Here is a 27539-nt window from a genome sequence, read left to right as displayed (position 1 = left end):
GGTCATTCTCCAGTGTTGCTGATAGCTATTGAACCTACTCAACCAATAACCATCAGGCAGTAATGAACTTACTTCTGAAATAGGATCAGATTTGAACAGACAATACAGACTCATAAACCTTTATCCCTGTTCAATGTTCAAAACAAGGAAACTAGATATCCAGAGACTGACTAGGTAGTTTTTATTGCCCTTTACCAGCCAGTCTGTCTTTTAGAAATTCTCATGGGCCATTCCAAAGAACTATTGTGATATACAAGATTTCAGCATAAGCTAAATTTATTTATGCAGAAGTGGCTTCTTTTCATATTCTTTTGTGTGTGCGAGTGTGCACAAACACACACACTCGGAAGATTTTCAGGCTCCCCAAGGAGTTGCCAGTGTCCTATGGGTCTATCACACACAAGTCTCTTTAAACATTCATTTAGAAGAGAAACACACTTGTTATAGGAGTGTATTAAGCAGGAATTTGTCTTGGAACTTCCTTCTCTTTTGATATATTTACTGAAGAAATATAGAGTTTTAATATATTTTTAATTTTAACAAAGCTGCCTGTCACACTAATCAGACTGTTTTGAATGTGGTGCCCCTGAGAAATGCAAGAACACAGTGCTATAAAAAAATATGCATCTCAGACATGACATAATTTGATCATTTCTCATTTTCATTTTCCAGGCACCCATGGAGTTTTATTACCATTAAAGGAAATCCCTTCTCTTCTGTTGAAGACCACATTGAATATCAAGGTAATTAATGCACAAAATGCTGGCTTGACATTATCTCTGGAAGTTATTGGAGTTATGGCTGGATTAATTTGGTCAACCGTGTTTTCACTTGATATTGCTTTACATCAAAGCTGTGAGCAATTGATGGCTAGACATATTTAACTGAATGCTCTCTGTATATTATATATTGCTTCTTCCCATTAATGCAGCTGAAGCAGCTGAGTGGGATATAACCTGGGTTTTCCAAACTCTGAGATAAAAGGTGAGATCCTGCATCAGTATTACCCATGTAACTCTGTTGAGCTTGGACTCTGCCTCTCTTAGATACAAAGCTATGGAACAAACCCTGTTCACACCAGCTGAAAATTTAATCTCTATCCTGCACTAGTAGCCTCAAATATGCCTGCAAAACCATTTTCTTGCAAGCTGAAGACTTTTGAGGCTTACTATGTCTTTTCATGGCATTTTCAAGAGCAGCTAACAATATGGCTTGCTGCAACATCAAATAAAAATAGCAATATATTACAAAGCACTGAGGGTTTTATCCTGTCTTGATTTTTGAAGATTTTTCCTCTTGATTGTCCAAGCAGTTATAAAAGTGTCTGAAGCCTCATTCCAAGATCAGTAAATTTTTCTGGAAGCTTTGCAGGGCTAATTCTGGATAATGTAGTCAAAACATGCAAACACACACGTGGTTTGTTACCTTTTCAGTTCTGACTTTTATTGATTGCATTCAGGGATTTTAACAATGTTTATTTTTTTACAGGTCACAAAGGGTCAGCTGTGGCCAAAGTATTCAAACTATTCAAAGCTGAGAATGGAGAACATTTTAATGTCTCTTCGACTAGTGAGTGGGTTCAAGGTAAGAGATCTGTGTGCCATTTAATTCAGTGGCAGACAGTTGACAAATAGGGTGAATCATCCTTTTTATTGCAATACTTTTCCATTTGGGAAGAGTGAATTTGCTAGCCGCTATTTACATTGCTGCTAACACCAGTAAAGAGCACACACAGATTCTTTCCCCAATTGTCTCCAGGACTCTCTGAATAACTAGGATCCTTTTTCCTTTTACTGCATTGGGTATGAAATTCCATCTCTTATGATCTAAGAGATCACACACAACCTCTTCTTTTGACTGCATAGTCATCATGTCCATGTTTCAGACAACACAGAGTAACTGGTTGTAACTTGATATGAAGATCAGAAAAGGCAGCTAGGGAGGACACAGAGGCAAAATCCATACCTATTAATAATGCTCATACTGCATACTCCAATTGTGTCGCTTTTAATAACTCCGCTGTCCCTTGGCTGGTTACACTTCACAGCATCATTAAAAGCAGCTGACAGAGCGGCAGGAAGAGGCAGGAATCAGATCATCAGTGATCAACCTGTGCATTATATCTGAGATCATATTATGCTTCATGCATTTTTGACGCATTCAAGCTTGACCTTCAAATTACTTTTCTTGTTTGCGCTTGTCTCCAGACGTAGAGTGGACAGAGTGGTTTGAGAAGCCTGAAAAAGTGAGATCTAAGGACATGGAGAAGCTTTCTGACTTCAAAGCTGCTCATCCTGATAAAGTCTGTAGGCAACCCATTGACATCCAGGTAGGCCAGCTTACCTCTTCCTTTACAGTAGCAAGTCTTCTTTGGACTGACCCTGAATCCCAAAATAATTGTGCTTGATGGTAATTTTTGTTTCTAAATAAAAAACACTGACTATTTTACTGCTCTCATACATAACCAATAAGATCTGGTATCCAGCCTTGTATCATTCTGAGACAAAAGTTTATAGAATTGAGAGCCTTTCTGGCTTCTGGCATGAAAAGAAGTACGGGTGGGATCATGGACAGCACAGATGCTATCATGAAATATGTGGTTCCCTGCTGGAAGATTAAAAGGAAAAAAACACAGGAAAATTTCAAAGTTTTTAAATGGTCCTGGAATGGAACCTACCTAAAAAATTAATCACAAAATGTAATGAGATGGTAAAGCTACCAGCTGTAGTAGGTTGGAAAAAATATTGGTGAGCTTGCAGCCATTTCTTGGAGTCAGGTTTTTTTCTCTGTGGAAAGAATTTGAATTCTATTTGGGGCTAAACATAATAATTATGCCACCAGGCCAGCATGCTGAGCAGAAATCATATACCTTTTCTGAGACTGCAAAAGCCTCTTTAATGACAAAGAAAAAAAAGTGAGGTGTAAAAACCAAGCCTTTTTTTGCAGATCCCCACCATATACTTTATATATCTACCTGGTAAACCAACTACAGCAGAAGCATTGCCCTGCAAAAGACAATAAAATACTTAATATCTGTGGGAGGCTGAACCTCAGGTTCCTGCATATTCTGAACCAGAGGAGTTGTCCTTATTCACAAGAATGTGGCTATTGAAGTAAACGGGAATGCTGACAGTATGAGTGAAAGTTTCCAGGGCTAGATGTTTTAAAGAGTCTCCTCTTGAACAGAAAGGAAAAAACTGCCCTATAATTTTCTGCCAGGTCTTAGCAAATCCACATTCATTTCTGCCTCAATATACATATATTAGAGGTGCCAATGTAGTTCAAAAAAGGGGTCAGATGTTTGTTGCTATACAGCCCTTTCTAGCATGCATATTAAAAGAGAAACAAGAAAGATATTCTTCTGTTCTATAAACAAACCTTTTATTTCTTCTGTTAAATGACAGTTACTTTTTTTTTTTTCATGTTTATTAAGAGACAACATTTTTCAGTTTATCTTGCAGATCTTAGAGCAAATCCTCAGGTAGTGTAATCTGGTGTTGCTCATTACTTTCATAAAGTCACACTGATTTATAGCAGCTGGCCTGCTCCAGCTACGCTCCGTACAAGAAAACTGAAGATATGATGATAATAACAGAAGCACAGCACAGCCACAGGCACATTCCTTCCGCTGACGTGTTAATCCTATACATGGCAGCGAGGTGCATGCATTAGTAAGGAAGGTCCGTGTGAGTGAGGGAATCAGGATCAGACCCTTTGCTGAAAGATGGCTTATCTCCCAGTGCTGTGTTAAAGTGCACGTGATATTTGGATTGCCCAGTGCAATGCAGCACATTTTTGTGAAAGGGTCAAGAGAATTGCAAGCTTTAGAGCCAGACCGTGAAATTTAACATTACCCTGAGGGGTGACATTGCTCCAGCAGGAACACGGGAGAGCCTACATATCCCCCTGCTTCTTGCTATGATACAGCCTTTTTTCTCAAGGCAGCTCTACAGGCTGGTACTTGTGTGTGAGAAAAGGCCACCTCTTCTTGATCCTTGCTGGGTATTGGAGCCACTTTGTTTTTTTTTTTCTTAGAGACTGATCCGTGCAAAGAAGAAGTAAGACCCCCACCTCTTTCTTCTGCAAGGTTCAGACATCACCTAGCCACAAGCAATGAAATGAGTGTAGGGAAGAGGCTTGAAGCCATGAGTTCATTTGAGTGCAAGCATCTGTGTTCGGCGTTTTCATCTGCCCTCGAACCAACTGCAAGAGAAAATCTAGGGCACCAAGGCAGATGTTAGTGCAGCTCAGAATACTCCTCCCAAAAAAGCGCATGGTCTTAATATAGACACGAGAGAAAGGCATGCACCTAGCAATAATCTGTGCAGCTTGCGGATAAAATAGCTGTGTTTGAGCACCAGCTGGAGTGCCGGCTGGATAGCACACATAACAGTCACCGTGTTTTGTTATACAACTGTTGTGCATCACCCAAAACAAAGCAAGAGCCTCTTCTGACGGCATGGATGTTTCGGTGAAACCCTTCCACCTCAGGGTATCACCTGGTTTAGATTTCTGTTCTCATTCCAGGCAATGACGCTTGATGGAGCTAATTTAACAACTGAGGTTTTCTACAAGAGTGGCCATGATTACAGGTTTCTGTGCCATGGCAAGGACCAGACGGGCGAGGGCTGTCAGAACTACAGAGTACGGTTCCTGTGTGGCAGATCTGGTACGTGTCCCATGTTTGAAAGCCAGACCAGGGAAAAGCAGAAATATTGTCTTTCCATAACTGGCCATTGTTTGGTGTAAGAACAACTTGAGTAATTCCCCAAGCTGAAGCTTCAGCTAAGCTATTGACATGAACACAGATAAAACAGCTGAAGATTTATCTCAGGAAAAATTCCTGAGTGCTAACAGAGGCAACAGGGTGGTGTCTCAAAACCCAGCGAGGCTCTGGCAAATACTTGGCAAGTCCCTTCCTGTAAATATCTTGTCTTTTGCTAAAGCATTTTGAGATGAGGTAGGATTAGTCAATCAGAGTTTGCGAAGACAACAGGTTTTGAAAGTAATACTTTGGTTTCTAGTTATTAATTCCAACACCACTGTCCCTAGCCTGGTCATTAGACAGGTCATTAGGATTCTTCAGCACTCAGCGGGTGGGAAAAGGAGAGTGGAAAATGGTTGTTTTTCTGGAAAAAACAGTCATTACATTAAAGACCACTTAGCTGCTGTGAATAACAGCGCCCAGCACCCACAAGTGCTGCTGCTAAGTGGGTGTGGTGAAAATGAGTCTCTAAAAGCTACATTTAAATTTAGTCCTGGGGTTAGTGGAAAATCCACCTGCCTGCAACTAAAGGAAAACACTGTCTCGTTTGCTTGCTTTCCAAGCCAAAGCCAGTAAAAAGCATATTTGGAAGAGTTAACTATTTTTTGTTGCATGAAGAAATCATCATTTTTGGTGATGTTCCAGGGAAATAAAAAAAAAAAAAAAGCAGGCATTTTCTGATAAGATTAACTGAATTCTCCACCATTCCATTTTGGCTTTTCAGTGAAACCAAAGCTTACGGTAACCATTGACACCAATGTGAACAGCACGGTCCTGAATCTGATGGATGACGTGAGCTCATGGAATCCCGGCGACAGGCTGGTGGTTGCAAGCACTGACTACTCCATGTACCAGGCGGAGGAGTTCCAAGTCCTGCCCTGCAGAGCCTGCAGACCCACCCAGGTCAAGGTAGCAGGTAAAGGGCTTCATCTTGTCATGCTGGTGTGTTGCTGTTCACAAATTCTGTCATTTGTGCTAAGGTGTCTCCATCAAGAATTGCGAAGAGTTGAAAGACACACCTGAATTCGACGGCTAGTTTTTAGATGCTTTTGGGAAACACAGGCCTTCTGTGCTTCAAAGCCATCTAACTTGATTCTGGTTCCTTTCTGCCTTCCCTTTTCGTAGCTGACTCCGTTTTTTTTGTCCCCAAGCACGCTATTGAATTAATGTATTTATTTAAGAGAGACAAGTACATGTCATGTATTTGAATTGTTCAGTTTTACGTAACTGTATTTGAAACTGGATCACTTCCTAGCAAGCAGGAGATGAGCACAGCTGATCTGAAGAGTGAGCTAGAGCAGGAGCAGACCGTGAGAGACTGTGAGGCTATGAAGTAATGAGCAGCTGGCTCTTTTCCTAAGGAAGTCATGTTTCACAAGAACTGTAATCTTACATTTTAGAAATACTGTTTTGTACTACTGAAGCTACTGTTTTCTCTTTCACTGTGTCTCTAGATGGCATTCCTTAGAGGTGATGTATTAACTAAACATTTCTGGCATCACGTGCCCGGCGAGTTGCCCTGAGCCGCAGCGCTGGGGGAGCCGGAGCCGGTGAAGTGCTGCCCGAGTTAGTCTGGGATGGAGTCAGTATGGTAAAGGGCTGAGCAGGAGGAGCAGGAAACTTTGCAGAGCCACAGCATTTTTCTCTTGAGGGTGACTAGCTCAAATCCAGAACAAATTGCTCTTGATGAAAAGACATTGCAGTCTAGTGACTGTAAAGTGGACTTCAGATTCTAAGTCAAATTAAGTAGCACAACTATGATGAAGCACAGACTGTTACTGATATGAGCATAAAAGTAAAATCCAGAGCGGGAGATTTGCATCCCTACTTGAATCTGTGAAGTGTTCTTTTCCTTCTAGAACTAGACTTTGGCACACTGATAAACATAACATAGAAATACCATGTGAACTGCCTGTTCTGTGAATAGATCAAGACCTTTTAATTGCTATACTTTGAAAAAGTAAAAATTATTTTACAATATAAAAGGATGTAACAGCTGAAGCCGTATTTCAAAGGCAGCATCTGCCTGGCAGTAAATGCACGTTACGTTATCTTTTGCTTACACAGTGGCAATTGCTCTAGGCAGAGGGGTTTTTTACAGTAAGATCTTTCTGAGAAACCATGAGTGCACTTGGAATATCCAATGCACTGGGGAGTTTGCTCAGTTCTGTGAACTGAACTACTTCACCATTATCTGTGATGCAACATCTTCTGGAAGGTTCAAATATACTTCCTCTGGCAACTGCCTCCCCACAGAGCTCTAGCCATTCATTGTTGGATGGCCTGAAAGAGAGGTGTTCATCAAGCCAAGAAAAATGTTATTCACAGTTTGAATGTATCATAGTCTTATGACTTAAAATGATTAGTACTTTCAAAGAACACATATGTCCAAGTTGAATATTTTTCTTGAGCAACTTTTGAGGTATTGGAAAAACTGTACCAGACTAGTATGATACGAGTCACAGCATGAAGATGATCTTGGAAGTTCGTCAGTAAAAATAAAGATGGCATAGGAATATTTCTCATAGGCTTCCTATAATCTAATGGATCTGTGAAATTCACGTAATAGCATTTATCTTCTACAACAACAGCAACTAAGGTAGTTGAAGAATATTAATCAAGGGTTAATAAAAAAGGTCATGTGAGTTTCAAGTAAAGAAGCAGTGGAAAGTCTTGTTAAAGTAATCATGCTCTTGGTCTCCGATTACTCTTTAGGAGAATTAGGACATTCCTTTTATTACCACAAATGACATGAATACCAGGGCCAAAGTCTGCCCTTGCTTATATCCAGGCAACTCCACTGACGTCAATAGGATTTCACTGATTATATAAATCAAGGCAAAATCTGGTCCAATAATAAAAATCATATCCAACTTTCTTGTAACAAAAGCACATTCACACTAGAAAATAAAATAATTTGCCTGATTCTAAGTTCAGTCTAGATGAAATTAAACCTGGGCAAGTCTGAGATCTCCCCTGTCTTTAGGAGCAGCAGGTCCTTGAGCTGCTCTGTGCCCAGCTATGGTGTAACTTCATCTGTTGCCCTGTGCCATGACATGCGATTAGCCAGAATAAGAAGCACTAATGACCCAAGGGGTGGGTGCATTCCATGCCTCCTCCCCACCATGATGCCTGCAGCTGCCTGCACTCAGCACAGCTCTGCCTACCCCTTCCCTGCCCTGCCAGGGGGTGGCAATACCACGGTGGTGGGTTCTGAGCTGGGCTCATTGCTGGAGGAGGTGAACACCACTGCTCTGAGATCCTGGCTCGCACAAAAACCTCTTTGTGCATGGGTGTGCATGTATGAATCCACTGTCCCGTGATCAGGCTCTGACTTTGATGAAACTTGTTGCGATTCCCTTAATTACCTGTGAGACTTCTGTTAAATAAGGCTTTATTTGTCCCAGTGGCTCATCAAACTTTGTGTGAAGGGAGAACGAAGTCCTTAGCACAGGTGAGCAGCCTCTGCACCACCCGCGCTTGCACGGTGGCATTAGGCTCTTAATTGTGTGTGAAGACATTAATCATAAATGTCTGCCTTCCTTTCCTGATGTGAGATATTCAAGATTGCTTTGCTTCTCCCAAGAAAAGACCTCCGTACAGATATATTTATGTAAGGAGTCTCAGAGGGATGTCATTTGTAATAAGTGGAATGGCCTAATTTTCCTAAGAGATTTAGTTTAGAAGCTGAGAACTCCAAAAGTCTGCCCTTTGAAAGACAAATGATAAAACCATTCCTACCTGTGATGGTTTATTTCCCTTTTAATCTTTATTTTTTTCCTTTCCATTCTTTTTGTAAATGAAGCCTAAATGTCAGGTCTGAACTGCTTAAGAATCTCTTTGTTTAAAAAAAGGCAGAAAACCTCTGCTTTGTGGACAGACAATTTGGTGTGGCAGCCACTTGGCATACCAAGGTTTAATTATAATTGATGCTCTCATCATTTAATAATATTTTAATAGACATGGTTTAGCGTATTGTGCCAAATAAGTCAAACTCACTAGTTAGCTCATGTCCTCTTTATATTTGTTACTTCCTGCTGAAAACTCATACTTGCTTTACTTGCTAGAAATGGATTGATTAGAGGCTGGTCATTTCAAAACAGCTTATGAGAGTTAATACTCAATTCCCATAAGGTTTTTGTAGAATTTAGATGTCTAACTGTGGACTTCTGCAAATTTCAGTGCAGAAAGTGAGGGAGGGCACCCATGTACTGATATTGTGCACTCCATTATTGGAGTAATTGCACTGATTTCAAAACTGCTGCTCCCGTGAGTAAGTGCAGTTTGCACAAGGACTTGGCTCTGCAGGTCCTGCTCCGGGTCAAACAGACCCTCACTTAAATGGAAGTTTTTCTCCACTCGCCTCCTTTGTTTAACTTTTTTTTCACTTGCCATTTTTGTGCCTAGATTATTTTCTCTGTGGGAACAGATTAAAACTGTTTGATCTTCCAACTTCACAAGGTTTGGGGAGGGACAATGGTACGGGGCAGAGGGAGGGAGGAGGAAGGAAGGAAGGAAGGGTTGTGTTGTTATGATAGAACTGGATAGTAGGAAAGATCAAGTATTTTGTCTAGTTTCCCTGGGAAACAAGTCTTATCTGCATCTTGGTTGCTCTGTATGAAGTTACTACCAATGCTGATAAGTTTCACTATGGAACAAAAATGATGAAATGCTCTTTTGTGCTCCTATAGGCTCTTGATAAAGCATGAAAAATCTATCTCTGCCTGGCATAATTACTCCAATTATCCCACATACTGATGAATTTATGATTACAAGCACACATATCTTAAATCCTGCTTATTGGGTTGCAAATACTGTAGAGATACAGAGTTTACTGTGATCTTCTTCATGCAGAGAACTTCAAAATAAAAATGTAAATATGTGGTTCTCTAACAACTGCACAGCCTGTGTCAGCATTCATCTTCTGCTGTAAGGATGGGGGAAGTTACTCCACTGTCAAAATTCAGAAGCTTTTAGAGATTTAGGGGGTTCTGTTCAGAAGTTGGCATCACTTTGGCTGGAACTTGCCAAAAGCTCTTTTGTTAAGACATCCCTGGTGCTTGAGGGGTGCGCAGGATATGTTGTGAAATGGCCCTTTCTAACAGTCTGTCAGAAATTCTTCTTCTACCTGTGGGAATTGTTTAGAAGCAGAGTTGAAAGAAACATATTCAGGTTTACATGGTGGTTTGGAAGGGTTGAGTTTGAGCCTGATTTAAGTAAGGATTCGATCTGTTTGTCCAGCAAACCTGCCTAATCTTCCCATCCCAGCTGCAAGAGCTTATATGTCAGGATAAGGTGAGGAAAAACTGGAAGGTCGGAGGGGGAAAACCTAGAATATACAGAATCATGTCAGTAGATTGCCAAGTAGCTGCTGCAGAAAGAGAGCCTGGGGTGGGATGTGAGCGGGCTTATGAAAGAGTGTGACACTGCAATTGGGATAAAACACTAATAGACCTTGCAGAGACCTCTCAGTGCTCAGTTAAAGCTAGAATGAGCAAATGTGCTGCCCTCGGTCCATAGCAATCCTCTTGTCACACCTGTCTGCAGCAACAAGATCCACTCATTTCAGCCTTGAAACCAAACAGCTACAGAGGCTTTGATCCAATGCAGCATTTAAATATACACTTAATAATATCAGTGTGAACTCAAGGCTCTTCATGCTTCTACAGCGGAGGACATATTTCCAGCTTTTGCAGGACACCATGCAGGACCATGAAGGAGACAAAGGATGAAGGGCTAAAATAGGATGAGCTACCCAGCAGGAATCTGTCCCAAGACGGCTTAGTTAGCTCTGAACTCCTTATAAAATTTCATCCTTTCTGCTGTATGTCTTTTTACTGGAAACTTGATTTTCCATGTAAAAGTTTTGAATTCAATGAATATTTATTCCTTAAGACACCAGGTTGTACTGCGTGAGTCAAGAAACTGGTCAGCTCACCCAAACCGTGCTGCGTTGCATTGCAGGCTTGTGGCTTAGGGATGCAATAGCAAACCCCATCCACATAATTCAGAATAATGAGGATTTGACAGGGTGCCTGTGTGCACATTTGTTGGATATTAAATATAAGCAATAGGGGCATTACCAGTGATGACAAACATTTGACAAAATGATAAATCTGACAGAGGTCTGGGCTGGCATCTACAATGAGTTGCACTGATTTTAAAGATGCCCTGAAGGGTTCACTGTCACTAGATTACATGAGTTGAACAAACAAGTTTGTGTTCAGCATTTCCTTTAAAAACTCTTGTTTAGGAAACCTGAAAAGACCATGAGAGAGAAGGTCTTAGCCTTAGAGAGCCCAAAAGAAAAAAAAAAAAAAAAAGAAAAAAAGACCCTTTAGAGAAAAAAAATCCATGAGCATCTTAGCGCTACTTTATCTTCATCAAACCCAGACCTTCAAGTGTGTGTTTCACTTCTGAAAGGAATATTTAGCAGTTTATGTCATTTAGAGCCAAGGCATTTAGGAATGCATGAGTGTACCTGGGAGGGTTTTCAGGGACATCTGTCTAACTTTCCAGAGCTCAGCACCCTTCCAGCAGCTGAAATAGTTTTAAAATTCCACCCTTCTTAGGTTTGATAAAGCCTGAGACCCAGGTTTTATAGGTAGGTTCAAGTGTGACAGGTTTTCCTGGAGCTTTGTACAGTTTGGAGAGACTCTGCTTTGAATTGCTTTGTTGATTTAAGCATGCCCTTGATTAGCAGATCATCTAGGTTTATCTTAATGCATACTTTCTTTTAATAATTACCTTGTCCTTACCAACAGCTGGTGACTTTAATAGTCACTGTCTTGAGTAATGAGCATGGAAATGTGCTCATATTTTGCTGAATCAAGACTCCTACCAGGCAAGCCCACACATTAAAGAAGTCGTTCCCTGTTAATTTACATTTTGCTAACTGGAGGCACCGGTGTGACAAATGGACCAGCAAACCCAAGGCAGTTTTCCTAGTCCATCGCACCGGCCTGTTGTGGGAAGACGTAATCCGTGTCACTGCAAGGCTTTGTTTGGTTTAGATTATAAAATGGCACAAGCCTGGCTTGCTGGCGAGGCAACGTGTGTCTGTGAAGGATGCAGCAAGACCAAGCCCAAAGGAGGAGATGGTGAATCAGTGACCCCTGGGGCTGTTTGCAGTTGGGCAATCACTGGCACCGGCTTTGATGCTGAAGCAGCAGACACGTTCCTCCCACGTTCAAAGCACAGTGTTGCCTTTTCAGTATCACCACTTTAGTGCCAGTTCACAAACCCCTGGCTTGGGTTTGCCCATGGTCAGTGCCCAGGGTCTCAGATATCGTGACCACTCCCTGGGAAGGCTCCACGTGTTGGCTGCAAGCAGCAGCGTAGCTTCAAATTTGCAGCTTTGCAGAGTGAGAGGCTCCCATCCCTGTGTGAACTCCCTGAACTCGCCACAGAGCAGTGTCTTCTTTTTTTCTTTTTTTTTCTAAACATGGCCAGTGGCTCCTTTCAGAGTGCCACCTGTCTATGAATTGTCTATAAATGCACATTGTGGTGCTCCCAGCTCCCCAGGAAGTGCCTGGTCCTGGGGTGCTGGTTTCCCACAGGTATTTACAGCACCTGAGGGCTCCTGTGCCAGGGTTTGTCTGGTTTGTCTCCCGTGAGCCGTTTCGGGAACATGGCCCCATTGCTATGGGGAGCTTGAATTTCTGGCTGCCAAGAAGAGAGGTTTGTTTTTCAAAATTCTGTTAAAGGAGCTATTATTCAAAATCCACTTCTACATTGGAAGGGAATTGCTTTCCATCTCTCCTTTTATCTACAAACAAGTCAAGTCAGCAAAAGCACAATGTGAAAAACATGCACCCAAGAAGTTATATTTAGAAACTGGTTAGTCCGTATTTAACATTCCTGTCAGTGCTTGCACTATTTTGCATGTCTGGACTAGTGTTAAATTAAATTAAATACATGCAAGCATGACATTTATTATTCTAGAGCTCAGCACATGAATAACAAAACTGCCTATCTAATTTCACTGCTACAAATCCTGGAGATGTGGCTTGAAATAGGATGTTCTTATGATTATCTGAACTTCTTCCTGCATTTCAGTAAATCAAGGAAAGGTCAGCTCCAGGGGAAACTGAAAAATAACAGCTTAAAAACAGTTTCATAATGAGAGGCTGTGTTGCTTAGCAGACTCACTCAAGGGTCCAGCACAGAATGCCCTTGTGTGGAGGACACTCACGGCAGTGGCTTTTTAAATGTATGTGAATAAGAACAGTGAAGCTGCTTTTTGGGAGAGCTGGGTCTGGTTTTGGCCACACACCTGATGAGGCTCACTGGCTTCAGAGCAACAACACGGGGAAGCCCAGCATCTTCCTAGGGAGGCAATCACAAGCGTGGGTGAGGTGCAAACCCCTGCGCCTTTGCAGACCGTTGTTTCTGGGTCTGGACACAGAGCTCAGAGGAGCCACATCTTCCCACCGCAGCCCTGGGTAAAAGCACCCACCCATCCTGCCATCACCACTCCTCTAGTTAACAGTGTTTTTTCACGTGTTTGCATTATTTTGGAGGTGGAGGCGCCAAGGCAGAGGGCACACGTAGTGGTGTGAACTCTGTCATGCAACACCGCGGTCTTGGAGCAAGGCGGAGCGCTCACCCTTCCCCAATCCCAACATTACCATCAAACTACACTGCACCCAGCTCCAGGAGGAAGAGGGAGTGAATGTTTTTTTCTTGTCTTTGCTATAAAGTCAAAGCATCATGTTTTGGTTAAAAACAAGATGGTTTCAATGTTCAGAATCCTCCCCTCAACTTGGCACCTCTGCTTAAGCATAAAGTGCTTTGCAGCGATAGCCAGGCTTCAGGCTTGCCATTTGTTTCTAATTACAGCTTTGAACGACTCCATTGAAATCAAATACACGCAAGTGTAGCATTCCTGAAAGTTCAGTGTTTACTTAAAGAGTTTATTACTTATTTTTACTGGAATAATACAGAATGTAGTCAGTAAGATGAACCTTTTCCCAACTGCATTCTCTGCAGAAAGCCACAGAAGGAAGGAGGGAATATGAATATGTTTGAATGAAATTACAGCAAAGAGATTATTTTGCTTCCTAGACATCTGCACTGCCTGGACTTCACCCCTTTCTCGTCCAGCCAGGGAAGGTTTTCTGTGCTTTTAACCCCGCCATGGAGCCAGGTGTGTGCGTGTGGAGCAACGTGGCTTGGCAAAGGGAGATGTGGCATGGGGTTCATGGAAGATCCTATCGACTCTGACTACACCAGGGCAAAGGGAAGTGTTGAGAGCAAGTTGGAGAGATCTAAAAGGTGGAGTGATCTAAAATTGAGAGGTTTTGGAGGGCAGGCAGGAGGAGGTTTTGCAGCCCACAAGCTGGATGCAATTGTCCCAAGCCACAATTTCCACAAGGCTTTCTGCCCAGTCCTCTCCTTGCTTACATTAACAGCCACGACGTTAGCAGGATCAGACTGATGCTCGCCTGTGAGCAGTGCTGCAGGATCTGAGCAGCTCTCAGTGTCTTACTGTAGGAAGTGCTGTGCTATCCTTGGGGATTTAGACTCTTCAGTAGCTACATCATCAATTTCCTTTGCATTGGATGTCCATACACAGCTGATTGTTATCTAAAGTAAAAAGTTCTTGAGTGATCTCAGTCCCTTTTCAAGGTAGGAAATGTGTTTTGTCTATCAGGCTGTGGGTTTAACTCTCTGGCTAAATGAAGCAACTTAAGACCAAAAACCCCACTTCCTCTTTTGCAAATAGCTCAGCAAGACCTTGGGTGACACCTGCACTCCAGCCTTCCCTCCTTTGAGGAGTCAGCCAACAGATTTCGCTGACTCAATGACTCTTTTCATTATCATGCCAACCCCACCACAGGAAGCACAAGGGGAAACCAGCAGCATTGGCAGAGTAACCCTGAAACTGGATCTTGTTCTTTTAGGGAAAGCGACATACCTCCACATTGGTGAAGTCATTGATGGTGTTGACATGCGGGCAGAAGTGGGGCTGCTGAGCCGCAACGTGGTGGTGATGGGCGAGATGGAGGGGCGGTGCTATGAGTACAGCAGCAAGTTATGCTCCTTCTTTGATTTCGACACCTTTGGGGGACACATCAAGGTAGGTCTGGAGCCCTCCCCTTGCACTTTCCTCCACCCAGCCACACCTTCACATACCGAGGAAGCCAGGATGCAGAAAGGCAAAAATCCCTCGTGTCAACTGCTGAGCAAACAGCCTCTCCCCAGAGTGCAGCAGATCCACCCCGCTGCTGCCGCCTGTCCCTTGGCTTTGAAGTGCACTTCACAGCCCTGCAGATGTTGCTCAGCCAGCCAGACTGGTGATCAACCCATCTGAGATACTGTCTCCACATCCCAATATCAGTTTTCCCCAGATTCTGCTGGTGCTCAACCCAGGGAGTTTGATTTAGGCCCAGCTTACTGAAACTCATGGAAACCATTAAATGCAAATGGTTTTCCTTTTGGAATTAAGTCATGTGTGGCCGTGCAAGCAGCAGTGGGATTACAGAGCAACTATGGTCCCCTTAGCCACCATGACCCTCTTTCCCTTACCTTACAGCCATACAGTCCCTTCCAGGCAGTAAGTCTTTCTAGCAGATAACAGTACAACCCTTCCTACTCCTGTATTAAACCTCCTTCTTGCCCTCAACAGTCTTTTATGTTTCTTGACTCATGTTCTGTTGTTCTTCAGATCGGTCTTGGTTTTAAGGCTACCCATATTGAAGGTCTAGAATTGAAATATATGGGCCAGCAGACAATGGGACATTACCCGATTCACTTCCATATGGCTGGAGACGTGGATGAGAAAGGAGGCTACAACCCTCCAACATACGTGAAGGATGTCTCCATCCACCATACCTTCTCCCGCTGTGTCACAGTCCATGGATCCAATGGTTTACTGGTAAGAAGCTCCAATGGCTACCTTAGAGATCAAGGCACTAGTTAAAATATTTCCTCATATCTTGAAAGCGGGTTAATTATTGCAGGGTGATGTGTATTATTGTTAGAGCTAGTGTCTGACTCTTCCCCCCATCCTAATGGTGTGTCTATACATTCCAGGCATATTTCAACCTGCATTAGAAAGGAGGAGGCCGATGTGGCACTGTGTGTGACTCAGAGCAGGCAGAGCCGATGTCTTTGCGCAGAGATGTCTGCAGACCAGCCCATCTCTAATGAGTAGTTGGATCTATCTATAGACAGACAGCTTGCAATTTAAAGAGGATAATCAGAAGGTTTAAGTGTGCTTCATCTTTCCTGTAATGGTGGGTTGAGTTTGCAGTGCCATTCACAACATTAAGCATGCACAGAGCTCTGATTTGTCAGAGATGTTCTCCAAAGCAAGAAATCCTTTTGGATAAATCTATAAAATGAGCTATGCTTACCAGACAAGTTACAGGACACCAGAGATGGTAAGAACATGTTCAGATGTAGGGGTGCCTTCTTCTTTGGAGTAAAGATGCAGAGGGAAAACCAACGCTACCTTACTGAGTATCCCGGAGACTGGCGTATAACCCCAGAAAGGCTTTCCTGATTCTCGTCCTGCCTCTGATAGCTGCTTCTTACCTATATTCAGGAAATGTGCAGAAATCTATCCCAAAAGCAGAGCTGCTGAAAGTGTGAAATAAACATCAGGTTTGACTCAACAGTTTTCCCCACGTATCAGCTCAAATACAAAGTCTTAAATGCCAAGATTTCTGTAGGCAGAGAACTCTCACCCATTCAGTGAGAGGGCAGTGTATTCCAAAATGAAAAAAGTGCATGAGAGTCCTGAAGAGGAACATTTGTACAGTTAAAAAGCCCTGCTACCATATAAAACAGAGTTTTAAGAGAAGTCACATCACTGGCAGTTGTAACCTGGATGGTCACTGTGCATTAGGAATTCATATCCATACCACTGTTCTAAAGTTATTGTACCATCTCATTGTAGAAGCCTGTAAGAAACTATTTTCCTTGAACTTATTTAGGGAACAGCATTTGATTTCAATCTCTAGCTAAGACATGATTTTTGCCCTTTACTTGCTGAAAAATGCTTCCTCCTGATTGTAGCACATGGAGGGCTTTGTCTTACAATCTTGCTTTTGGCACGGACTGCAGGCTACAGCCTCTAAAAGTGGCAGCGTTGGAAAAGAAAGTCACAGGCATAATTAAAATGCACAGAAGTTGAAGAAAGGGCATTGAAATTGCAGCTCCAGAAGCAGAGTAGCTTTTATCTGCTATTTATGAATCTGAGGTTTTGAGTTTGACCTCTATCCTTTTAGGTTTATAACATGATCCTAAAAACCTACCACATGAACTCAGCTTCTGAAGAAAAAGAGACATTTTACTGTATAAATTATATAAGGTGTTCAGGGTCATATGGCATCTTCCCAATCCAAAGTCACCAGCCCAGGGGCTCAGGATGCAGGCGATGCGCAGAGTGGAAGGGCAGTGTTGCAGGGTTTGTGTGTCACACCAGTGTGGGCTGTTACCAGTGGCACCATAAACACGTTCTCTGGCTACACAGAGGTTGCACAGCTGTTGAGCCGCAGGCCAGCTAAAGTTCTGCTTCTGTGAGATCTTCATTCCCTGGTGATTAATACTTGCCAAACCAAATACTGAGAGCCTGGCATTTTTGCTATCAGTCAGTCGGATGGGTTCATATAGATAATTTGGAAATAGTTCTGTCTCTTGTGCTTTCTCCAAGTGACAACAGTGCTGTGGGGGATCCATGGCATAGGGATCCATGTTCTCAGGCTTTTCCAGCCAAGATGGCATGGTGAAATTCAGACAGGATGATGTAGCTGATGAAAGCAGCTTGATTCTCTTGCTGTTGCTCAACAACCACAATTCCCTAAACAATTGTGCTTTGCCTCCATAACAAGGAACCCAAGAGAAATCTTAGAATTTAGGACAAATAGTTTGAAATGTTAGTCAGGGCTTTAATCCCAGTTGATTATAGTTTATCAAAATGTGTGAATACTAAACCTACTCATAGTGCTTCACCTATTTTTTATCGTAACTGTATAATTATTGCTGACAGCTGAAAAGAAAGCCCCAGTGAAATAAAGCATTCTGACCAAGTTTGTTCGGTTGCATCACAGAAGTCATGCTCCAAGGTTGCATCACTTAAATGTTTTTTCATTGCTCTGTGATAGACATCTGTAGTCAAGCAGCTCCATGCCTTGAGTTGTCAGGTGATTCCACCACAACCTCCTTATCTGCTTTCTGACTCTATTTTCCTTCCTTTCCTCTTCCTTCTGCCCCAGATATATTCACAGGTACCCACATGAGTCTCTGATGAGTACGACTGTTCTATACATTTCCTAGTTGCCTGTTATCTTTTTACTTGGGCAACACTACGTGTTTCTACATGCATTTGTGCAAACAGTGGTGAGCTCTGTCTTTCCCCAGGTAACATTCATTCCCTCTGAGATCAGGTAGATCCAAAGCATATTTTGCTGAGGAAAAATTTGCCTTGACGTGCACAAACCAGACTTTGGAAATAGCAATACAAAACATCTAGCAGGGCTATTAAACCTCAGCACTTAATGATGTCCCTATCATTAGGCCACTGATTTCAAAGGGGCTTCTTGCATGACTGTGGTTGAGCACCTGTGCAAATGCTTTAGCAAATGGGAGAGGGGCATCAGGGTTTTTTAACTGTCATTAAAGCAGGCTGGTAACACAGGCTTCCCTGCTTCCTTTGCTATCACTTTTGTCACGTCACTTCAGAAACTCTCATATGGAAAACACTAGGAGAAAAGAGTGCCCAGTTATTCCCAATGGCAGAAATGTACAGGTCTGTACAGTATGCTATGAGTCACTGTCTCAACATGAGCTCACTTCATTGATGGGCTATTCTGCACTTGTCTACAAGTTCATATTCACTGGAAGGCACAGAGGGTCCTTCTGGAAACAAATCTGTAGAAATTCTTTTCTCACCATAATTATTGTTTGAAAATGAAATCATTACCCAATGTTTTCTTTAATACATTGTCTGTAAACCCACCTAGTTACGCCACTGCAATCCCAGGGATGAAATTTTGCTCCGATTCCCACTCTCTCCGCTGGATCCCAGTGTGCAAGCTAAAATGGAAAGAGCCATTGGGGAGGAAAATTAAATGGAGTTCAATAAACAGTCTGGCAGAATCCAGGGGAGAGCTGTATACACGGTATAAGAGGTTGTGCTATCTAACTGCCTCAGTGGTATCTACTTTTAGTAATCCAGCTATACTACACAGCAATTGTTTTACCATGAAGGGCATTATCTGGCCATAAATTATTCATGGTTAAAGTAAGATTATGGACTATTAAGAGGGTTTTAACGAAATAAAAAAATAAATCCACTGGAAAAGTTATTTTGGAACAAGCATCTCATTTGCTATCCAAGCATTTCAGTACTGGGCTTGTGCATGAAAACACGTACAGGAGACTAAGTCAGAGCTGACCAAGAGATGAGATATGGGGAAAAGTAATTAATCAAAGGAGGATAACAAATATATTAAGGACCAGGATCCTGGCTGATAACTCCATGTTGTTCTGTGGGATTTTAAGGACGAGTTAGGAGAACAACAGGTGTTTGCTGGCTCTGAGCCCCTCTGCTGATGCACATTCCTCTCCCTGATTCACTCCGCTCTCGCAATACTAGGAGATGGGTTCCCCTGTGGTGTTACTCCCCATGCACAGAGCTGGGCTTTGCCCCAGCTTTGGTCTGGTCACTACAAGTTTTCATGTCCCAGTCTTGGTGCAGTGCTCTGCTGGCTGGAAAGATTAATGGTCATACGAAGTGGCTAGCATTTCTCTACCGAAACCTTCTCCATCATCTAAATGTCATGGCATCATTACTTACATGTCTTTCCAATATTACTGTGTGTGAGAGAAAACAAATAGATTTTGGTGGTAGTTTCTGTGCAATTCTGACATCTCTGTGATTACGACTTCCTGTACATGTTGGAAAACTTCTTCTGAAGATAGGTCACTCTCCTGAAATGTTCTCCTATCCTGTAAACCTTTACAAGTACAAGGCTGGGACAACCCGTGCTTCCAAGGAAAGACAGTTCAGTCTACTACATATGTTTTACACCTAAGTAAAGAAACCTTGACCTTACAAAAGCTATTATCTAATTAGATAGGGGAAGTTAGCAGTAAATTTCAGTGAGGTAGCTTAAAGGAATGCACCACTTTGCAGGTCATTTTAGCTGTGTTTAATTTACTGTGGTGACTCATGTTCAGAGATTTGAGTATTTACACTGAAGCATGGATGATACATAATAGATGTGTGTGAAGATGTAAACTTGTAATAGATTTGGCAAGCAAAGTGTTCTTTCTTATGCGAAAACATATTTGTAATCATTTCAACACTAGTCCTGGGATTTTATTTGAAGTTAGTGCTCATTGCCTCAAGAAAGAATCATGTAGGTGACAGAGAAGTCTCAGGACTGTTTACAAAATTAATTCAGGTACTTGTGTGCCCAGCTCTTTCAATGACACCATAAAGAATAAGTCTTCTATCCACTTTAATATTGTCTTTTGCCCCTCGGCCACTGCTGTTTCCTCAGAAGCATTTGTGGGAAGACACTGGTGTCAGACTAAGCTTTATCAGGAAGTTTTCCTAAGTCCAAGGTGGCTGATGGGCGATGGCTGATGGGAAGAGCAAGGAGAGAGCCCAGGAGAGCCAGCACTCCACCTGGCCAATGGAGACCTGAAATTAATTTTCCATATCCCAGACATAGCCACTACCAACTGATTAGTTGGACACGGTGTGTCTGAAGGCTGTTGTTTCTCATCCAGTCCTAGCTTTAGGCTTTGAATTCACATATCTGCTCCTGAAATTGTTTTCTCAGATCTTTCAGTGGGCTGATTGGGTATTGTTCTGCCCAACACAAAGGTATCCCAATGTTAACAACATTCAAACCAAAACCAGAACAGCACTGATTAACACCAGCTGATTTGTCTCAGGGTCAAGTAAAGCTTCTGTCAACAACTTGGAAAAAAGGATCAGGTCAAACCTAAAACAAGCCAGCCTGTCTGGAAAACAACTTGCTGCCTCTCTGATAGCCTGAAAAAATATTTTTTCAGCTCAGCTGCATTTTTCAGATGCATTTTATGTAGCTGCTCATGTAACTCCATGTGAAGATGAATGAGCCCAGATGTGATTTGAACATCTAACATCCTCCATTCATCCCCCACCCCATGTTTTTTCCAGCCTCATGCTAAGATAGTCTCTGATTTCACAGACAGAGAAAAGAATGGAATGAGCATTTCCTAGATGATGACAAATTCTAATTAAATGTAAGCGTTGGAGTTATTGCTTGGACTATAAGCTCTGAAGAGCAGGGAGCGATCTTGCTTTTCTTTTTGCTTATGCAGCCTCAGTTCAAGAGGATACTGAAGTTCCTGTGTGACATTAATGTAAAGTTTTTTCTTATTATGTAGTGGCTGAAGGATGAAATCTGAACACAGACCTTTGTTTTGTACACGCAGGTAAAGGATGTTGTAGGTTACGATGCACTGGGTCATTGCTTCTTTACGGAAGATGGACCAGAAGAGCGCAACACGTTTGATCACTGCCTTGGACTGCTTGTTAAACCCAGCACTCTGCTCCCCTCCGACCGAGACAGCAGGATGTGCAAGCAGATCACGGAGGGAGCTTACCCAGGGTACATCCCCAAGCCCCGGCAGGACTGTAGGTGAGCGGGCACCTTCCTTTTCTCTTTCTTTTCTTTGCACGACTTAGCCATAAAAGATAGTATTACATGTGGATGATCACGTAGTCATCTGCGGAGGTTTGGGCTGCATGCCCCAAAAGTTGGGAGAGCAGTCTCCTTGGGATCTTTCTACTTGTGCTGTTTAGGCACCTACACACATAGGGTATAATTTCCATTTTTAGCATAAAGTCAATTGAGATGGTTGCTACTTCAGGTATTGAAAATCTGTCTTTCAAAGTACACAGTGATGCCTTGTGCCTTATGGAGTGTTGACTCCAACGGCTCAGCAAAAAGTTGCTGAGTTCAGCATGGGCTGGGTTCTGACATTCATGCTCATGCTGAATGGTTGCTGATTTTGAAAATACTCCCATCAATTCAGAAGTCATTATTTGCGAAGAATGGATACTGTTTAGTGATACAGCATTGACATTATGCATTCATTTGGCACGATCTGCCCAAACTGTGGAGTGAAACCAAAATAATATAATAAATGCAGTTTAGCACAGAATTTGAACTTGAAAATAAAAGACCAAAGACTCTATATACCCACTGGATTTCTAGTAGTCTGTCTATACATGACCTCATGAAAACGTTTCCATGAGAACTTCTGAAAACTTCTATTTGCTGCAGACGCTGTATTGTTTGAAAAATACTGAATGCCTTTCATCTCCTTTTTAGCAAGATCCTTTCCTGTAAGTGCCCTTGCAGATCTGCCAACTGAGGTTTAGATGAGGATTATAGAAGAATTTACAATAAGAAGGGATTTTAAAAGTTCTTTTTGCCATTCTCTTGCATAGTAGAAAAAAAATTCAGGTGAAGTATAGAAGAAACACAACCAGCTTGGCTGCACAGTTAAGCATTAGAAATTTTTCTTAGAGGAATTCATGAGTTCTTTATTAGCAGTAATTTTTAAGCACAGATTAGAGAAATGCCAGTCACAAATACTGTAGTTGTAGTTGACCCTGTCATAAGGCAGGGTGTCAACTCACTGAGCTCCTGAAGGCCTTTCTAGCCCTCCTTTTCATGGCTTCCCAGCTGTTTTTTCTGCCCCAAAATCAAGGTGCACAACCTAGGAATATTATTTCATTGCTAATTACTAGCTGTTCAGGGAACCTATTAATTTTGATACATATCAGGCAGATAATTATCTTTTTCTTCCCTCATTCCCCCAGCTCCTCTTACTCCTAACATAAAACCTGTGTGCTTAGCAGCTGGGCAAGCATGTCCCCAGCTATAGTCCAGGGAGCAGAGTAAGTGGTCTGGAGAAGATCTGTGGAACTCTGTTTTCAGAGTATTTTCTTTTAAAAGCTGGACATCAAGCTTGCTTTTAAGAGTTTACAATTGATGGTGGATCATCCTGAGGATAAGACCCTGGTGCAAGAGAATGGAAGGTCTTCCAGGGTGAAGTCTTGAGACCACAGAGCATTGATGCTGTGATGAAGTTCCTGGAAGACAGGAACACTTCTGCTGGTAGTCCAGATTTTTCTCCAGGGTTTTGTTCTGCTGTAGATGATGTGGGGGAAAAAATCTACACTAAAAAAAGAGCTAAATTTCTGACCCACAAAAACTCAATGAGAGAGTCTCTGGAGCCAGACTTCCATCCTGAAAACGAGACGGTTTTAGCTGATTGATGCCTAAGACCTAAAAATCTTCAGGGGATTTCTTTTATTTGGAAATACTCTCCATCTGCTGAGGATATATCGGTATCACCCATTCTGTCCTCAGAACAAACTGGGGCTTTGTCCAAAGAAACATATTTTTAGCTTTTGAGTTTGGCAAGGGAAAGATATGAATTTGTGCAATGCTCTTTTTCACATCTGTGTTTGTTTATGAATTAAACTTAATGTCTCCATTCATAAAATAAGAGTTAATCAGCCATTGTACTCATTTTCCACTGATAATCCATTTAATAGTCAGAGGGATATGTTTTCTTTCGTTTTGAAGACTGTTGTATGAAAAAGTGCTAGGAGTGATAGGCAGAGGTCTAATGAAAGGGTCCTTTGATCTGCCATGTCTTCCTTTATGAAAGAATTCAAGGTCTGATCAGATAAATAACTTGGGCTCATCCAGCCTGAACTTACCTGAGTACCCTAACACTGCCCCTGGGGCAGCGGCCAAGGCCCCCAGCACAGGGACGATGGACAAGCACTGGCTGCAGCTCCGTCAGCTTGGAAGAGGCTGCTAGAAATTAAGAGAATAGGATTGTGCCAAATGACACGGGAACCTGTCCAATCCACTTGGCTTTGAGGAACGAGATAGGGCTGAAAGACAGGTCACTGTGGAAATACAATGTCCTTGCCCTTACCTATGCAGCAGGAGGTACTCTACAAATCATCTCAAATTGTTTTTTTCTAGACCAGTCCCATGCCCAAAACTAGAAAAACTTTGCTGTCTTTTAGTGATAAAGCCATACAAACAGAATTTCATCTTAGGCCAGCAAAATCAGTTGGCCTAAAGCCCTTGTGAAGTCCTTCACAGCAAATTTAAAATAGACATTAGGGTTCCATAGGTTCGTCCAGTGCAGGAGGGCAAATTTCACCCAACCAGTTCAAGGAGCCAGTCTGCTGGCTGTTAAGTGCTGGATGTTTTCCTCCCAAAGTTCACGTGCCTGTTGGTTAATGAATGCTGTGTGTCACAGGATGGACAGTGATGGATTGATCTTTCCTCCTTGATGGGAATCTTTCAATTAAGAGTCTTTTATGTGCATTAGACAAATTGAGTCCTTTTGTCCCAAAAGAAATGCATAGAGGGGGTGGGAGCAAATAAAATTAATGAATCACAGCAGCTCTTGGAAAAGGCAGGTACTGGGGTACACTTGGAAAGCCCTTAAGAGGCAATTCTTTGGGTGCCTGGATTAAATGAGTCTCTGATGAACTTGAGGGCTTATTTGGGGGCAAAGTTCTTTTCTGTGACTTGTGCAACAGCATATTTTTACCTTATCATAAAACATGATTGACATCTGACAGTTTCATAGCAGGCTTGGAATTGCAGTCGAAATTCCTCTTTCAGTACTCGGGGTTTTAAAAGATAAGGCCATGCTCTCTGTCAAACCTCAGAAGACACATGTGGTATGAGAAGAGAAAGAGAAAAAAAAAAACCAACATCCCCTTTGCCCCCTAGGCAGGACCCCTTATCTGCAGAGTTATTGGCCCTGCCTGTACTGGGGGTGTGTTGATCGCTGACTCTGGTGTGTGCTCAAAGTGTCATTTTCATGTTATTCTTTGTTTTTCTGACCTGCAGTGCTGTATCCACCTTCTGGATAGCCAACCCACACAACAACCTTGTAAACTGTGCAGCTGCTGGATCTGAAGTGAGTGCAGAAGTTTCTTATTTGGTAACAACTCAGACCGGTTACAGCCCTGAAAGGCTGAGGCTCTTGCTGGAATACAACACGCTTCTGTTACTCAGACATTTTTGAAACTACTAGATTGAGACTTATATTAACGTGGCTAGTGCTGCCAATAAAAAAGAATGCTTTTCCTTTTGCTCCACACTTCTTGTCACTTGCTGTTTCTAGAGCTGGATGGCTTTAACAAAAATTCCCAGCGTTCGCACAGTGTGCAGCCTGAATAAATTAAATAAATGTGACTGTGGAGTCCCAGTGAAGTCTTTGGCAATGATTCTGTTTATTGCAGTACAGTAATGGTGCTCTGAAATTTCAATCAGCACTAATGCTAATTCCACAGGAATTCTTGGTCACATCAGGAGCCTTTATTTCCTACTAAGACAAATAAACAAGTAAACCAAGCCTTAAACAAAGAGATACGGTCTTTCCAAAGCTCCCAAATCTGAGTACCTAGATTTGGGCTCCTAGATACATTTTTAGGCAACTAAATGAAAATGATCTGATTTTTAAGATGTGCCCATGAAGTCATCAGAGGATGTCAGTGTGTGTGTGTGTGTTACAGATTTTGAAGGTCTCGCTTATAGTTTCAGTACAGATGTCAGAGCTTAAGGCACCTTGAAGAAGTGAGGACATGAATGTGAATATATGTGTGTGTTAAACTCTTTGCCACATATAGTTATCACGTCAAGGCTGATTTTTTCTGAAATCTGCTGGCTTACGTCTTGTGGCTTTACTGATAAATCCTTGGGCTAATGTAGACAAGCAAAGACATTCAAGCAGAGGCTCAGATGTCCATTCTCTTTATCAGGAAACAGGCTTTTGGTTTGTTCTGCACCACGTGCCGACAGGACCCTCGGCAGGCATGTATTCCCCTGGCTACTCGGAGCACATGCCGATGGGGAAATTCTCCAACAACCGAGCGCATTCCAACTACCGGGTGAGTCTGCACGCAATGGGAGTGCTGCCTCGGAAAAAACACCATCTTCTCGCTCCAGCTCTTTGGGTCTGCAAGCTATTAATGCCTGTGCTTTCTGTTTCACCAAAAGTTACTGCCAGCTTGTTTGTGTCTGCAGATAAAGCAGCTTGCGTGCTGGCATGGGAGCTCTCGGAGTCAGCCAGCACCCGTTTCGCTTGGCTCTTGGGCATTCAAAGAGGCTCTTGCCTCTGCTCAGACTGCTGCTCTGCTTCTGCACTCCTAAAGCAGTGCCTCCAGGAGCATCTACTGGCAGTTTGTCTAATTATAGACCTCAGCTGCCAGTGTTAGCAATTAACTGCACGGCTTCTAGAGGCATAAATACAGGCTGCTGTGTCTGATTGCCTTCTCTTTACTTTTTTACCCTTAGCACGCCGTGTTGTGGGGCTGTGTGTTACCAAGTGCTTTAGATTGCAACAGGGTATTTGTGGTTATGGGCATACATGCATTTACCAGAGAGATGCCATTTCTGGAAAACTGTGGCAATTTGGGGAGATGTCTGCAGGTCTGGGTAGTCCTGATAGCCCCTCTGTTTCACATGCTACAAACAGAAGCAGTTATTAGGATTGTGTGAGTGACTTGGGCTTAGAATGGTTGGAGGTAGACCCTGGGGATGGAGAGAACTGTAGAATATATACAGAATATTTACAGAATACTGTAATATTACATTTCTGTTTTAGGCTGGAATGATCATCGATAATGGCGTTAAAACCACTCCAGCCTCTGCCAAGGATAAAAGACCTATCCTGACACTGATTTCTGGGAGGTAAAGTGTTTTGTTCAGTTTAGTTTGGAAAATACTTCCCTATAGCACTGTCTGAAAGCTATGAAATTGCCCCCAAGGAAGTTGACAAGAATCGTAGGAATGCCTTTGGGGTGGCTTTTATTGAGAAAAGGTCTTAGTTTTACCACTTTCTAACTTCATCTTCTCCATTACCCTTTCTAATGGACCCCCAGCACCCACACCCTTCTGGTTTTGTCCTTGCTTTTTAGTTCTGAGCTGAGCTGGCATGGATGTTACATCTGCTATACGGTGTTCCACCGACTTTTTATTTTTTGTAGATAAGCAAGAAAATGAAAGTTGTCTGGTCAACAGCCCCGCTGGGCATAACTTGCTGCGAGAGTTTCCCAGGAATAAGAAATTAAAATATTTCCTGGAAATGCAGTTGATCTTCTTCATTCTTTTAGGACCTGCTTGAATAGGGAGTGCTTATGTAGCAGAATTCACACTTTGATTTCCAGTTTGTCTAGTCCCAAATCTGACACTATAATAATAATTACAATTGAATACACAGAGCAACCTGTCATTCCTGCTGCTGTGCACAGGCTCTGTGCAGCATCATCGAGTCATTTAGAAATACTGGAAACTTCTCCATAGAGCCTATCATTTCAGCAAACCTACCACGGTCTAGTGGCTTCTGAGAATCCCCACTCTTTCCCCAAAGCTGAGCCCAGCAAGGAGGCTGATGTAAGCAGAGGGCTTCTTGTGGGCAAAATATAATAGCATAAGGACCGCACTTGCACCCTTTTATCTCCTTAGAGGTTGAGTCTGGCTCTTAACTTAGTTACCAATCCCATGGAGAGAAAAGGACTTAAATATTCTCAAGTTTCATAGTTTTCTTTCTTGAAAGACCAATTGCCTCCAGTTGCACGCAACCTGCATTCCCCCATGACCGAGTTTCTCGACAGAAGAAACCATGTAGGAAGAGAAACCTGCTGAAAACCTGTGCTCAGCAGGGGAGAATGGCTGTTATTTTCTTCCTTTTCTCTTTTCCATCTCTGGAGTGTGAT

General features: G+C 42.4%; 1 protein-coding gene across 1 annotated transcript in view; it reads left to right on the top strand.

Annotated features, from left to right (window-relative positions):
- Positions 1-27539, top strand: part of CEMIP (cell migration inducing hyaluronidase 1) — a 54256-nt gene that overhangs the window by 7722 nt on the left and 18995 nt on the right. Inside the window, exons 6-16 of the mRNA XM_065641933.1 lie at positions 673-743; positions 1489-1584; positions 2208-2329; positions 4528-4669; positions 5490-5681; positions 14671-14846; positions 15435-15644; positions 21206-21411; positions 24670-24739; positions 25584-25712; positions 26429-26514. Of these exons, the coding sequence (XP_065498005.1) occupies positions 673-743; positions 1489-1584; positions 2208-2329; positions 4528-4669; positions 5490-5681; positions 14671-14846; positions 15435-15644; positions 21206-21411; positions 24670-24739; positions 25584-25712; positions 26429-26514 (1500 nt within the window). The remainder of the gene's footprint in view (positions 1-672; positions 744-1488; positions 1585-2207; positions 2330-4527; positions 4670-5489; positions 5682-14670; positions 14847-15434; positions 15645-21205; positions 21412-24669; positions 24740-25583; positions 25713-26428; positions 26515-27539) is intronic.

The sequence above is a fragment of the Caloenas nicobarica genome, chromosome 10 (assembly GCF_036013445.1).
Source record: "Caloenas nicobarica isolate bCalNic1 chromosome 10, bCalNic1.hap1, whole genome shotgun sequence".
NCBI lineage: Eukaryota > Metazoa > Chordata > Aves > Columbiformes > Columbidae > Caloenas > Caloenas nicobarica.
This window is presented reverse-complemented; position numbering and strand designations above follow the sequence as displayed.